This window comes from Schistocerca cancellata, chromosome 4 (assembly GCF_023864275.1).
Source record: "Schistocerca cancellata isolate TAMUIC-IGC-003103 chromosome 4, iqSchCanc2.1, whole genome shotgun sequence".
Lineage (NCBI taxonomy): Eukaryota > Metazoa > Arthropoda > Insecta > Orthoptera > Acrididae > Schistocerca > Schistocerca cancellata.
Window position 1 is genome coordinate 826,873,347 of NC_064629.1, and position 16,697 is coordinate 826,890,043.

General features: G+C 41.1%; 1 protein-coding gene across 2 annotated transcripts in view; it reads right to left on the reverse strand.

The window, feature by feature from the left end:
* Positions 1–16,697, reverse strand: part of LOC126184873 (phosphatidylinositol 5-phosphate 4-kinase type-2 alpha) — a 100,578-nt gene that overhangs the window by 50,274 nt on the left and 33,607 nt on the right. For both annotated transcript variants that reach the window (XM_049927496.1, XM_049927497.1), the window contains exon 4: positions 4,126–4,264. In XM_049927496.1, the coding sequence (XP_049783453.1) occupies positions 4,126–4,264 (139 nt within the window). The remainder of the gene's footprint in view (positions 1–4,125; positions 4,265–16,697) is intronic.

Below are 16,697 nucleotides of genomic sequence, written 5' to 3' on the forward strand. Positions count from 1 at the left end.
GTCGGTACTACATGTGAATTTATAAACTGTGTCAGATTTGTTGTTGAGACAAATATGATCAGCCTTTGAATGTGTGTCTTTACCTGGCAGGAATGTCACTGATCATGCTCGCATGCAACCAACTGAAAGGCATTTATAGCAAAGTGTTCCATCTGACACCATTTCACAAACTCTGTCCAGTGTCCAGTAGTTGTTACAGGAGTTCTTGACATTTATTAAGTGCTGACAATAACTATATTCCCTATAGTTGGTTTGTTAAGTACTTTTACGCAACATATTTCTCCAGTGGATTTGAACTTACATCTTTTGCTTTGAATAACACTGCACTTTCCTGTCAATATGTCCACAATGAATATTGATTCTGTGAGATCCAGTAAAATGGATGATAAATTTCTAAATGTGAATTGCAATGAAACTATGCCTGTACAAAGTAAAAGCCAACAGCACTCCATCATCATCCTCTTAGTCAGTACCAGCACATGCTGAGAAATTAGCATTGCTTAAGAAGAGTTTTTGCTACTGATGAATTATATATGTATCCTCCACATACAGGCTTATCACCGAGAAACCAATACAATCCGTACTATGGACAAGAGTTTCAGCCACTGATTGTGTACTGCACTGAAATGCATAGAATAATCAACATATACAACATCTCAAAAGAAATATGGAGAAACAAAGTTGCTTCTGGGCCAACTCCCTTTATAATGGTACACAAAATAAACATGGAACAACAATGCAGAAACTAAAAACTACTAGAACAAAGAGAGACATGAAGAAAAGTATCCAGATTTTCTCAGGAGAAATGGTCAATATTCAGTGACACTAGAGGAACAATCATTTAAAGCAAAAAGTATAGTAAACTTGGGCTCTAAAATGCATACCTTCAGAGTTATGAGCACTACTACATGTTCGACACTGCGAGACAAAACTCTTCTACTGCAAGCTCTTCATGTTCCATATTTTGAGAGATGGTAGTACAGATCAAAACAAGAAAAAAATGTCCAGTAAACATGAGCTCTAAAGTGCATACCTGAAGACAATAGTTCTCAACATGTGTACCATTGAACAATACTGTACTGCGACATTAGCTAGGTGTGCCATGATACTTCTGAGGGTTTATGAGACGGCTACTAAAAGTAACTGAAGTAATTTCACTGAATATTTATTTTTAGAAAATAACAACAGAATATATAGTAATATTCCAGAACTTAAACTTATTTACAAATTATTTATTAAACTTCCTGGCAGATTAAAACTGTGTGCTGGACCGAGACTCGAACTCGGGACCTTTGCGTGAGTCGTGCTTGGGTGGCTCAGTTGGTAGAGCACTTGCCCGCGAAAGGCAAAGGTCCCGAGTTCGAGTCTCGATCCGGCACACAGTTTTAATCTGCCAGGAAGTTTCATATCAGCGCACACTCCGCTGCAGTGTGAAAATCTCATTCTGAAATTATTTATTGGTTTGCCCCTTTCAAGTTTGAGTTATCAATGAGAAACTTCAGCCAGCGGTTTCTTACACAAAAGTTCAATTAATGGCAGAATTGAAGACATTAATTTCCTATTAACTGAGAGAAGCCTCTCTTGATTCTTGTTTTTTATGTTGGTTAGTGCCAAAAATCCCAGCTCCCACAAACTGGTGGTGGAAAATGCAACAGGGTATTAACTGCTTTCACTGCTGTTACTGGGTACTCTTTCTTTGCCAACATCCAAAGCTTGATAAGTGGTAGTTCACCATATTTAAGTTGAAGTGTTCCATCTATCTAAAGTTCTGTGAGCTGCTCTTTTTCCTCCAAAGAAAGGTCGGTGGTGGATTCTGGAGACACAGCATATAGATTCCGCACCCAGTCATATTTGTTGACAATGATAGAGGGAAAATATTGTGCCATGTTATTCTCAAGAACTGTGAGGTGATTTCAAATGAATTTGTACATTACATCAGCATGTGGATCTATCTCAAAAGTAAGAGGAAACATCTTAAGATTTTTTCTTTACCACAAGTGATTTTCATATTCTAAGTCTTTTAAGAAACCGGTGGGTTTATCACTTGATGTCAACTTTTTTTCTTTTCCTTGGACACTCTTGTTCAAGTAACAAAATGGTGAAAAATATCAACCAAATAGGCTACCTTTGCACACCACTCCTAGTGATTTAACTGAGCTGCAAAGTCTGGCTTTTTGATGCTAAATATATTTAAAAGCTCTTTATTCAATTCAAAAAATATTTCCAGGGTTCTAATTTTTGACACTCAGCAGAACTCAGTGTGCAGAACCAAAGTGTCACATCGTGATACCACTTCATGGCACAACTGTTTGACAAGTCTTGTCTTAAAAGTCATAGGACTAACGATATTTACCATTTTAATGACAAAGTGTAAAACACTTGGAACAATCTTCACCACCAGACCTTCAGAATGTATGAATCAACATGCTGAATCTACGGTTGGGAATCACCTTGTTTCAGTCTTGCAACAGATCCTTTGAACCTCAGAATCTTTCAGTCATTTGCTCATGCACCATCTGTGCAAACAAAAAGACAACTTTTCCAGGACAGGTGCTGGATAGATAATTACAGACGTCTGAACCAGCTGACATTGTGATCGCAGTTCAGTACTCAAAATGAACTGCTCGGTAATCAAATTCTCATCAACAAATTTTATGCAATTCAGCAATTGATGTTTCTTACCTGTAAACCCCAGTTGACTCATTGACTTGTAGTGAAAATACGTGACCAATGGTTAGCTTTTCATGGACATTGGGCTGGATATCTAAAGACATATAATTTTACAGGAAATAATATTGCTTGACATCGAAACCAAAGATATTTTCTTCTCAGTGCTATCACTATTCACTATTTCCTTACACGCAGGAAAACTTGTGTTGTCTGCAACAGTATAGCACTGCATATTTTTGCTACTATTTTTGCAGCTTTATAACTGGCCACTAGCACTTTTTCAGACAGAAGTGCTCTCCATACCATAACTTTGGCTTGCTTCTCTGCTGATAAAATCAATCAGCTAAAATAGATCTTATATTTTCCAGATAACTGAATAGGTTCACTATTCAAATGTCTTTTCAGAGACCACAAATTTATTGTTTAATTTTATCTGCACATGAACATTCCGGTAACGGACAATTTTTGAGTTCATTGATTGCAAATCCAAAGTTTAAGTAATTCTCTTGGTGCTTACTAAAATGTACCAGCACAGTAGATTGCACTGCTTTCACGAGACATACATTTGGAATGAGTTCATTCTCACTTTTGTTTGTTATTTATTTCTGACACTGCCATCTTCAACTTTTTTCCTTTTACTCAAAAATTTATCCATACTGAAAATTTAACACATTAACTGGACAATGCCTATATGTAACTAAAAATCAACCTCTAAATATGCCACAACAGAGACTGCTTTAGGACTATGAGTCTACAAACAACTGAGTGGTGAAGACATGCAGTGCATGCACTTGACCGAGGCTGTCGTATCACTGTTGACTTGTACGTTAGCCTCCTCTCACTGTTGCTAACTTTTACTTCAGTGTGCCATTGGATGTTACTACAGTGTACAGCATGCCATGAACAGAAGAAGGTTGAGAACCATTGCCTTAACAGTTATGAGCACTTATTCAACTTCGCTACTGTGGAACACATCTCTTCTACTTAACAAGAGCTCACAGCTCTTTGGGTACGCATTTTAGAGCCCATGGGTACTTGGCAAATTTGTTCATGTTTTGGTCCATATTACCTCCTCCCAAAATATGGAAAGCAAAGAGTTTGCATTAATTTGTTCCACAGTATCAAAGATGAAGTGCTCATAGCTCTTAAGGTATGCACTTTAAGCCTGTGTTTACTAGACTTTTCTGCTTGGAATGATTGTTTTCCTGTCATATCCCAACAAGAGAAATTAGAAGAGGTCAACTTCAGAAACTGTGACATATGATAATATTGAAGCAAATCACAGAATGATATGAGAAAGAGGACGGAGGTGTGTGGGTGTGTGTGTGTGTGTGTGTGTGTGTGTGTGTGTGTGTGTGTGTGTGTTGTCATTAATTTTTGTTGGTTTCTCCTGCATGTATGTGAAGAACAAATAATTTCACTAATGTCTACATATTAACACAAACTGATACTTACAGGATGATAGTGCTTCAAGAATGAATGCATGCGTTCCACTTCCTCGCTTGTTAATGATTTTATTATAAACAAACGATCATACGACTGGTAGAACTTTGCTCCACTTTTTCCAGGAGAATCAATTGCAACAGGCTGAGATCTGAAACAAAGGAGACTAATATGTAATTGGGTTAACATATAATTTGTAAACTGGAAACTACATTTACTACATTGACAGAGTATTTCTATTTACTTAAAAACACAATTGCGCTGCTTCCTCAGTGCTGATTAACAATTTTTAAATCAACATTAGCAAGAGGAAGTAAACACAGAAATTAAGAAGGTTTCTTTTTAGCAAATGCACATGCATTTATTATATCATGCACATTTCATATTATCTACTTCTTAAAGTTTGAAAGCATTCTTCAGTGAAATACAAAACATACCAAGGCAACTTACTTCATCTTCAATCTTCCAATGAAGTCCAAGATACAAGCCATTTTAAGTGCATTAAAAGAATGGCCGTGTGTAGAAATAGTAAAATAATTTGCTTTAAACTGAAATACATATCCTAAAGTTAAAAGTTATCTGCAATCCTAATGCCGGACACAAACAAAAATATGCATTCAATTAATGATTTAACCACTCTGCACAGCACAGAAGAATAAATGTTGGCATATTTTCAATGAAGCTGTTGTGGAACAGGCAGGTGAGAGGAAAGGAGGATTACTTCTCTGCTATTACATATTAGAGGGTAGAGGGTACAGATCAAAGAATCAGAAGTCTTCTTTGCCCATACAATGAGCAGAGGGTTTAAATTCCCAACTTGGACAGAGTCAGTAGCCATCGAGCACAAGCTCTGATAGGGCAAGCACAATTAAAGAAACTGGCTGTTTTTATTAATTTTTTTTCAAGGGAATAATTCCAGTATTCCTCTAAAATGATTTAGGGTAATTACAGAAAACTATATCAGCTTCACTCCTCCTGAACGCGAGTATAGTGCTTTGTGCTAACTCATTCATAGTAGTTGGATAGGCTACATTTAGTGATTCTGTGAAGAATGCCATTGCCCCTAAAATACTATGTTGTATGTGTCAGTTTAAATCATGTTCAGTGTCGAAAATTTTCTTAACTAAAAAAATTACATACCATGATGCCACACTCAAATATTAAACTAATGTTCATGAAAATTAAACACCCACAAGAAGCACTACTTTCAACCTGAAAATTACTGCATGGTACCAGCATCTTCAAGAGTCCACGTCAGAGGAAAAGTGTCAACTTACCTTTTACCAAAACTGAACAACTGGAACAAGGCAAGGCCCCTCCTAACTTTATAAACACTACTGACTCTTCAGCTTTCATAAGTAAAAGAGAAGTGACAGAAAAAAGAAATAATGTAAATGTGCCTATACTTAGGAAAATGCAAAGTTGTTCCAAACTTCTGCCAGGAGGATAAGGAAGTACATTAACATGACCATATTTACTTGCAGAAAGAATTTTTTCCATTTCTGGTGCACAATGTGGAAGCACTTTGGAAGAAAATGTGCTGAAAAGTATATGCTCAGTGATGACTATCTTGACTAAACAAAGTGTTTCTTAATTGCACAGCCTCCTGCTAGCAACACAGAGCAATTATAAATGACTGGCAGATTGTGAATCTTTGATTAAGGGGTTGTGAAGACTTACATTATCTTGTGCAGATTTTTGTGTGTATCATATGAAGAATGAAAATGTGGCAGCAATGGACATGCAAAGGACATATGCCATATGTGACAAATGATCACCTCAAGTTCCTGCCAATTACATCACACATAAAGAAATACAGCTTGTTAGTAAACTAGGGATTTCTACAAATGGCCACAGTAAGTCCACTGACTGATACAATGTGAAATGGGAACAATGGGATGTGTGCTGAACACAGTTGGGATTACATTTCAGCCTGTATGTGTCCTACTGCAATGGGAATTTAAACATACAAGAAGACAGATGACTGACAATCATGTACCTGGATGGTCTTGTTTCCTGTTGGAAAGACTTTCATGTTTAATGATTTTTGTAGTTAACAGTATCTTGAATATTTATTTGACATACCCACTTTACAAAAAGTTCTACTGATACTTGGAGTGTCACCGTGTGATGTTCATGACCCTGCACAATTGAGTTTGAATGAATAGCCAATAGCCTACAACCAGGTATTGAACCTTCCTGCAATTCTTTCCTGGTATAGGATCGAAACAGCCTAGGCATTCAGATCATTTGAATGTTACACTTTCTTCCTTGGCCTGCACTGTGACAGTATTTCTCTGATTCAAAAATATGAAGATCACTCATCGCGGAGTTAGGCTGCAACATTAGTTACAACCAGTACAGTTTCAAAGGTATGAGCACCTTGTAAATGCTTTGTTATAGGTAACCCATAAATCCTCTATTCAATTATGTGACATGAGAAGACTATAAAGCTTTGAAAATGTAGTAAGTGTCCTTTATCCATGGTATTCTGTACACTAAAGTTCATTCTCCTAACACCCGCACTTCTGGGTGTTGGCAATTCATCAACTAGTAGCACATGCTGCAATCTCTATATGCTACTGTTATTTAGAGAACTTCTGGGAGTAACGTAATACTACAGCTCAGTAAGTATGAACTAAATAAGACTTAATATTCTAATGGAGTATCATGTGTGGATGAAAAAAAAAAGGGAATCACTCACCATATAAAGAGATGCTGAGCAGAGCAGTGGGTATGCACAAAAAGACAACAATAAGCTCATCATTGTACTTCAGCTTTCAAAAACTCTCTCTCTCTCTCTCTCTCTCTCTCTCTCTCTCTCTCTCTCTGTGTGTGTGTGTGTGTGTGTGTGAGAGAGAGAGAGAGAGAGAGAGAGAGAGAGAGAGAGAGATCCACAAATACCGGACATAAGGCGCCAACCCATTACGTGTTATTCAATCAGCCTGTGCTAGCACACAGTAGCTAGGAGGCAGCACTTTCAGGCAGCCCTAACACCTGTGCATCAAGGGCAGTGTGTGCAGCCACTGCCCACTGCCACCACATGGAAACGGCACAAGTCATTCTATTTAATCCAGGAGTGGAGTGATTTTTATCTCATTGTGTAGTAGTTTATGCTCTTGTTGACATCACTTCTTTCACAGACCACTTTATGTTTAACTGGTACCGTCTCAGTTATGTATGAGGATGATGTATTCCATGTATTTATGGTTTGGGCATTAAAGTGATTGTATTTTTACTGGAATATGAACAATGGAAGGGAAACACAAATTTCTGCTTAGCATAAAGATGATGGGTTAAGTTGCAGACTGGTACAATTAAACGACACTTACATACTAGCTTTCGAGCACAGCCTTCATCAGAAAAAGAAACAGAAACACACACCACACATTCACACAAGCAAGCACACTTCACGAACACATGACTGCCAAGTCTCGCAGCTCGAACCACAATGCAGCTGTAAAATGGAATGGAAGCAGAAATCTGCAGGGGGCAGTGAAGGGGAACGGATAGCAGTGTCTGGCTAGGAGGAGAGAGGATCACTGTTCGGTGGAATGTACAGAGACTAGACTGTCAACAGTCGCAGCATCAGGAGGTTGCGGGGCAGACAGGCAGGGAAAACAGAGCAAAAAAGGAAAGAAGCGGGCAAAGACAGGCGGGTGTGTTGGCTGAGGGCAGCACACAAAGAGGGTGTGAGACGAGAATGCGAAGGAGGTGATAAGACAGAAAGGGTGGAAATCATTGGGTAGCGGGTCTGGGGACAGTATGTTACTGTAGGTTGACACAGGGATAATTTTGGGATTGGAGAAAGTGTTGTAAGAATAACTCCCATCTGCACAGTTCAGAAAAGCTGGTGGTGGATGGTGGGATGGTCAAGATGGTTTGGGCAGTGAAACAGCCATTGAAATCAAGCATGTTATGTTCATACTGCACATTGCACCACAGGGTGGGGTACTTTGCTCTTGGCCACAGCTTGGCGACGGCCGTTCACCCTTGTATTTTTACTGGCGTTCTTAGCTGTGTGTGTTACTACAAAGGTGCCACCGAGTAAGGTTCATTCCTCGTGTGTTTCCTGCAAAAATGTGGCGATGCCAACAGATCCATTCTTGGAGGTTGTTCTGCAGAGTTTACTATAGCCACAGTTGGAAAACCTGTGGCACTAAGAAATGAAACAACAGCAACACATGACCATGCCAGGCAGGGGGTTTGAAGGGTCTGTTAATGCGGCCTCCGCCTTTGCCGGCCTACCAACATCCATTCCCAGCCTGTAACGAAGCTGCCAAAGACTGGGAATCATATGAAAAAGGCCTACAGCAACACTTCGCAATGTTGTTTGCTGAATGCCTATTATTGGAAGCTGTCAGGTGATTGCTGCGAGAGTGGAGTTTTATCAATGCAGAAAGCAACCTCATCAATCCTATTGCGCTTGGGCTGCAGAATTGCAGAGATAAAGTCGCAATTACCATTTCATTACCGCTAAATCTCAGGAACTTATGCCAGTACTATGGTTAGAGATGCTATCATATGGACAGCCCCCAATAAGGAAGTTCCCCAAAGAGCATTCCAGTTTGAAGCTCCCTCTTTAAAATATGTGCTCAAGATAGTACTAGCATTTAAAGTTTCTCATCCCGCTGGCTGTCAATTATATTCTTGGGCTTATTTTGTTCCAATATGACTGACTGGCTTGTCCTTATTGTTAGGCATCGTACCATCTGTTTCATAAGAAAGGTCACATTGCATCTGTGTGCAACGATTGGTCAACTTTTGCTGTGCCTCTCACATCTCACATCTCAGCCGATGGAAATTAATGTGGTCAGTCATGTGTGTGTAGATATTACAAGTGTTTCTAACAAACTGTTCATCAATGTGCATATTAATGGGACCCCCTTATGCCTCTAGATGGATGCAGGTGCAGCCACCTCGCTACCAAATTCTAATACTTATCTCCACTGTTGGCTAATTTTTGCAGTCTTGTCAGTTACAACAGACAGCAGTTTCCAATCCTCTGTCAATTTACCACAGAAACAACATACAAGGCAGTGGTTCGGCCAGACATTTCTAGTAGCGGACAGTGCATTTACAGAAAATCTGTTTGGCTTGGATGCTTTCCGAGCTTTCAAATTTACAGTCTCCAATTCCATTCACTACATATCAGATCTTGTGCCTTATCAAGAGTTGGAAGATTTGTGCAAGGAATATTCTGCTCTTTTATCGCTCGGATTCAGGAAGGCTACTAACTACGTAGCACGCTTCACTCTCAAATCTATGGCGTGACCCTGTTTTTTCTGTGCCAGGCCTGTTCTGCTCATGCTTTGTGCGCAAGGAAAAATTAGACAGGTTGACAACTTAAGGCATCATGGAAACCATTTTGTCCCTTCACTGTGTTACACAGTTAGTCGTTATCAAGGAGCTGATAGGCAAACTCTGCCTCTGTGATGATTTTACGGCAACTGTTAACTCACAGTCCATGGACACTACATACCCCATTCCTTGCCCAGATGAACATATGACGGAGCTGCTGGGTGGACAACATTTTTCAAAACTTGATTTGTCAGAAGCATAGTTATAGCTGACACTTGATGAAGAATTACGTCGGCTCCTTACAGTTAATATGCTTTAAGGCCTCTAGTCACAATCAATTGGTTTTTGGAGTTGTAGGGCTGTTTGGAGCAACTTATCCATTTGAATTCCTTGTACCAATCACCTCACTGACACTGTTGTTATTGGTCACACTACAGAGGGTCATCTTCACAAACTTCGTCTTTTGTTTCAGACATTGCATGACAAGTTTTAAATGCAATTTGGAAAAGTCACATTTCTTCCAACCCTCTATAGAATACTTGGGGCATGTTATTTCTTGTCGGGGGATTCAACCAGCCAACAATCACATAGCAGCTACTGTAGCTCTTCCACAGCCAACAAATGTGAAAGAACTCCAGGGTTTCTTAGGCAATGTCACATATTACCACAAGTTCTTCCTGTAGGCAGCTTTGGTTTCCTATACTCTAAATCAACTGCTTAAGAAAGGCATGGCATTTTAGTGCATCCCTGCCTGTGAGCACACATCATTCAAGATGCTGAAGGATGGTCTGCATACTGCCTTGTGCTTGGCCACCTATCAGCTGGGACTCAGGGCTCCACCTTGTGGTTGCAATGGACACATTACAGTATGGTGTGGGAGCTGTGTTGTCACTCTGTCGTGCAGACAGTTCAGAACTGCTCGTTGCTTTTCCATCAAACACGTTTCATGATGAACAGAAGAATTACTCTCAAATATAGGAAATGGCTCCCAGTATCAAGGAGTTTCATGTGTTTCCCAATGATGTTAAGTCTGATTTGGCGAATGATCACAAGCCATTAATCTCTCTCTTTAACCTCGTGGCACACTTGCTGGAGAAGACAGCTCATAGACTTCAAAGGTGGGCCATGTTCCTTAGTAAATATTATTATGAGATTCATTTCTGTCCTACGGTTCAGCACTTAAACACAGATGCTCTTTCACTTTTAGCAATTGAACCTGATCCTGGTTTTGATCAGGATGAAGTTCTTCACTTTTACCTCAAAGTTGGCAGACATTGGATGGATTCCCTAATAACAGTTCTCGCATTGCTCAAGCCATCGCCGTCAACCTCCTCCTGTCAGGTGCAACAATATGTTCAGCAAAGGTGGCCTCTGCGATTTTGGATCATGCATCGGATCAAATCTGCAATTATTTTCTGTTAAGGCACAGACTCACAACCATTAAAGGTGTTATTTTTTTGTACACAGAAAACACTGTTCCAAGAGTGGTCATACTGATATCTCTCTAGCGTGACGTTCTTCGCCTTTTGCATCAGGATCACTGGGGCAAAGATGCTTGCTCAGCACCATGTCTACTGGCCTGGAAGTGATCGTGAGATTGAATATTTAGTCACTGCTTTTTCTAAATTTGCATGTCATCAGGCTGCTCCCCAGCAATGTTCTTCGCTGTGGATTGAACCATCACAGCCTCGGTTGGTGGCCATCAACCCAGATTCTTGATTTCCACATTTTGTCAACTGCTCTCCAACACAGCAGAGGTAATGGCGTGGGCTACCTCTTGGATCTTCTCTATCAAAGGCTTGCACTGCACCCTGATAACTGGCAATAGTACGCAATTCATCTCTCAGCCTTTTCATGATTTTTGTGCACACCATGGTGTTCACTGTATTTGTGTACCCCTCTGATTCCATCCTCAGTCAAACAGGGAGGTGAATGCCTCATTCACACTTTCACAAGCAAATAATGAAATACACTCCTGGAAATGGAAAAAAGAACACATTGACACCGGTGTGTCAGACCCACCATACTTGCTCCGGACACTGCGAGAGGGCTGTACAAGCAATGATCACACGCACGGCACAGCGGACACACCAGGAACCGCGGTGTTGACCGTCGAATGGCGCTAGCTGCGCAGCATTTGTGCACCGCCGCCGTCAGTGTCAGCCAGTTTGCCGTGGCATACGGAGCTCCATCGCAGTCTTTAACACTGGTAGCATGCCGCAACAGCGTGGACGTGAACCGTATGTGCAGTTGACGGACTTTGAGCGAGGGCGTATAGTGGGCATGCGGGAGGCCGGGTGGACGTACCGCCGAATTGCTCAACACGTGGGGCGTGAGGTCTCCACAGTACATCGATGTTGTCGCCAGTGGTCGGCGGAAGGTGCACGTGCCCGTCGACCTGGGACCGGACCGCAGCGACGCACGGATGCACGCCAAGACCGTAGGATCCTACGCAGTGCCGTAGGGGACCGCACCGCCACTTCCCAGCAAATTAGGGACACTGTTGCTCCTGGGGTATCGGCGAGGACCATTCGCAACCGTCTCCATGAAGCTGGGCTACGGTCCCGCACACCGTTAGGCCGTCTTCCGCTCACGCCCCAACATCGTGCAGCCTGCCTCCAGTGGTGTCGCAACAGGCGTGAATGGAGGGACGAATGGAGACGTGTCGTCTTCAGTGATGAGAGTCGCTTCTGCCTTGGTGCCAATGATGGTCGTATGCGTGTTTAGCGCCGTGCAGGTGAGCGCCACAATCAGGATTGCATACGACCGAGGCACACAGGGCCAACACCCGGCATCATGGTGTGGGGAGCGATCTCCTACACTGGCCGTACACCACTGGTGATCGTCGAGGGGACACTGAATAGTGCACGGTACATCCAAACCGTCATCGAACCCATCGTTCTACCATTCCTAGACCGGCAAGGGAACTTGCTGTTCCAACAGGACAATGCACATCCGCATGTATCCCGTGCCACCCAACGTGCTCTAGAAGGTGTAAGTCAACTACCCTGGCCAGCAAGATCTCCGGATCTGTCCCCCATTGAGCATGTTTGGGACTGGATGAAGCGTCGTCTCATGCGGTCTGCACGTCCAACACGAACGCTGGTCCAACTGAGGCGCCAGGTGGAAATGGCATGGCAAGCCGTTCCACAGGACTATATCCAGCATCTCTACGATCATCTCCATGGGAGAATAGCAGCCTGCATTGCTGCGAAAGGTGGATATACACTGTACTAGTGCCGACATTGTGCATGCTCTGTTGCCTGTGTCTATGTGCCTGTGGTTCTGTCAGTGTGATCATGTGATGTATCTGACCCCAGGAATGTGTCAATAAAGTTTCCCCTTCCTGGGACAATGAATTCACGGTGTTCTTATTTCAATTTCCAGGAGTGTATATTTGGAACGTGCACCCATGGACAAGGCTCTGACACACTTTCTTAGTGCCTATAGGTCCACACCCATCAGTGAGAAGAGACCAGCAGAGCTATTGCATGACCACCAGCCAAAAACAGTGCTGAATCTACTGCTCCTTATACCATAGCCTCTCAGTGCCTCTTCAACGGTGCGCTACAAGCCTGGAACTCCGGTCAGGGCTCACACATTTGGTTGCCATGGGCGTTGGATTCTGGCAGTCATCTGCAGCCAGCATGATAGGAACATCTTCACATTGCAGACGGAACACTTGTTGGTGACCTGCCAACCCAATCACCTCTGCCTCAGCTGCCACTAACTCCTCATACACGTAAGAGATTGTCCACTTTCCCTGCATCTGGTCCTCCTGCATCACCTCCGCCATCAATGGCCCTTCTGCTGATTCTGCTCCCATATACTAGGCCTTGATCATCCTCCTGTGTTCTTGTTGTCAGCTCTCTGCAAGTTTGTCAAGGCCTGGGTGGAGATGGCTCCACACAGCAGCAGGAGGACAGCTCCTCCGGAGCAATTTCCCACCCTGATCACCTCCACAGATCTGGTTCCCATGTCAGTGCCACCAGACATTCACTTGCAGTGGTGCCATTACCGCCTAGGTCACTTTTGACTCTATTCTCCAACACAAACCAACACAGAGCTAATTGCAGCACACACAGAGCATCTACCAGTGGCACCACAGAAGACATGGACATCACTTTCTTGAGCACCGAGCACTATCCCATGCTGCGATGGAGGGATGTTGGAGTGGTACCAGCTTACAGATGCCTCAGCAAAAGAAGTGGAATGTGGTAACTTGCAGTTACCATCTCAATCATGCTGGCACCTCACCATGCACCAAAGTTCAGCTTAACGAGAGGCATCATCCGTCGTGCGTTGGTGCATGGCGGGCTAAGCTCAATTACCAGGAGGCACACTTTCAGACATCGTTGACAGCCATTCATCAAGAGCAGTACAACCAATTATGGCCCAGCACCACCACACAGGAACATCACGTCATTCTATTTAAGCCCAGAGAAGAGTGGCTTCTGCCTCATTTTGTAACTGTTTATGCTCTTGCTAACTACACTCCACTCATTGATCCTTGTATGTCAATCCCCTCCCCTTGCTCTTTCTCTATTTTGTGTGTGTGTGTGTGTGTGTGTGTGTGTGTGTGTGTGTGTGTGTGTGTGTGTGTGAAAAATGCAAGTTGAGCTATAATGTTCAAGGTTTAGATGCATACTCACTGCTCATCACCATCCCTATAGCCTATTTAGACAATTTCATTGTCTAAAGCATTCATATGATATGACTGGATATCTAAGTTAACATTCGTAGTAACCTCCAAAGATCAACTTTCAGTACGAATACACATAGAATGTTGTACTCTTTGTTTTCCTGAAATTACGAAACTTCTTTCCATGAGTTATCACCGAAGTGTGAGATTCTGCCTGAGAATATAATATTGCTCTATATTCCAGCAGCTGTCGATATAAATTCGGAATTTCATCATATGCAGGAAAGCACCAATATTTTTAATTTCTCATTTGATAACCCTTATAATGTGATGTCTACAAAAGGTCCCTATATGCGAGATAAAATTCGCAAAATCTCATTAACTTACATTTGGCAGGTACTTTTTCTAGCATTTAATCCCTTAGACTACACTTCTAATACTGATTTTCGATTGAAATGCAAATATCATTAAAGTAAAATGGTATATAATAGCTCATTCCAATGACAGCCAAAAAATGAGCATGTATCCTGTATCTGAACTAAGTGCAAAAGCAACTAAGTCCTGCTAGGACTTCATTCGATCTACTTCTCAGAGTGACAATGTCAAATGAAAAATGAACTTTTATGATTTATAAAAAAATTGAACCCCTTAATTGTGTGCTTTTCACAAAATATAACTGTAATGGCAAGAGACTGATCTGTACAGCCTCACCTGTGGCTAAGACTACTTTAAGCTTTTCACATAAAACAATAAGACATCAAAATTTCACATTAGTTGTTTCCAATGTATGATGTGTAATGGTAGAAATGTTACGAAGCACGACAGAATTTCTATATTCTTACTAAAATACAGTCTAACATTGTTTCCATTACCAGTAACAACAAATAAAATAAATCTGGAGTTATTTATGATATTCGTATGCTGAAGAGACTAATGTATTATATTGTATACACTAATTTCTGCCTACTTCACAGTAATAATATTCCCTTTTTCAAAAATAATTGATGCTCATTCTTCAAATATACTTCTTGCATTAGTTAAACCATAATTAGGGCAAGTGGTGACAGACACATTACAAGGAAACACAATGTTATAGATAATAATTAAGGCTGCACTCAGGTGTGCTTCTCTTTTTCAGCAGCACAGCCTCTAGTAACTTCAACACTACTGAACAGGCTGTGGACACTTTTTCCCTTGTATTATAATGTACACAGTCATGTCAATGCCACTGACTACAGACTGGTTGACTTTTTTCCCAATGCTTACTTTAATATAGTTCTCAGGTGAAAGTGAACCCTCGTTGTGCTGCATCCCAAGTTCTGATCACGCAAGATGTGCATCGCATCAAACCTGCTTCACACTTTTCCTGCAACAGGATCTGAAATGGATTTTTTTGGTAAATCTACCACACTTAACAATGAATGCTTGCCAGTGCAATGCAATGAATGAGAAAAGAAAGATATCTTGCCTGTAAGCCGTTGTCTTAAAAGAGTGAGTAATAAGTCTGTCTATAATTGCAACTACTATGATACAATTGGAGGACAAAAAGTATAATAGAATTTAACAATGCATTAATTAAAGAAATAAAGATCAACACTTTTGATTTAACTGGAGCATATCAGATAATTACACTGAAGAAATGCAAATGAAGTTTTACTGAGACTGGAATGGAAGCTTCTGACACTGCGTAAGATTCTTGTCTAATGTCACACGTATTTTTAAAATTATAATTCCAAAATATCTTCAGACAATGTTTCCCTGTATTTTGTAGCATGTAATGTTCTATGCCACACTTGCCACAAAATAAAATAAGCTGTTCGTCCACAAATAGGTGGTCACATCACTGCCTGTTTCGAAGTTTTCAATAAATATTTTCCAAGCATAGCTTGTAACCAACTATGTTAATTCTGAGACACTCTAACCTGAATATTTCAATATTCATATGAGTAAATCTCTATGTCATCTTATTTACTAATATACACACATAGCGACAAGGATTTAAGCAAGACAATTCAAACAGTTCTCACAGTGGAGAACCTCAAATCTGTCCCACTTCCGTTAACATAAGACTTAAGAACACATTCTATTGGAGCTATTTCTTTCAAATTATATTGTACTGTGAGCATAGCACTTGCATTCTATGTTAATGCAGACCTCAAGGTTTTTCCCAGTTGTCATAACTGAGAACTCTCTCTAACAACTTGGATGTTCCACAGAAACCACACTAAGTTGAAACCAACACCCTGAAATGTTTAAATGACTGCATTCCAGCAATTGTCAGTTTTACTTTATTTGTTGCACTACTGTACTATTTTTGTCGTAGGCCATTTTCAAGTATCTGGACTCTTCAGTGTGCAAAAGATTTGGAAACAATCAAAATTCTTTATCAGATTAGTGACATTTATGCAAAAATTGCTGTGAGTGATGGAATGGTAAGAAGATGAGTTAGAATGTTTAGAGGTAGCCTTAATAATGTTCATGAAGAAGTTCAAACCGGACAATGATCTGTCATTACTGAGGGCTTCGTGCAGAAGGTTGATGCAAAAGTTCAAGAAAACAGACGCTTTACAATGGCATTCTTATCTAATGCATTTCCTCATATTTCCCCATTTATGTGGTCAGCACCATGACAATGACAATG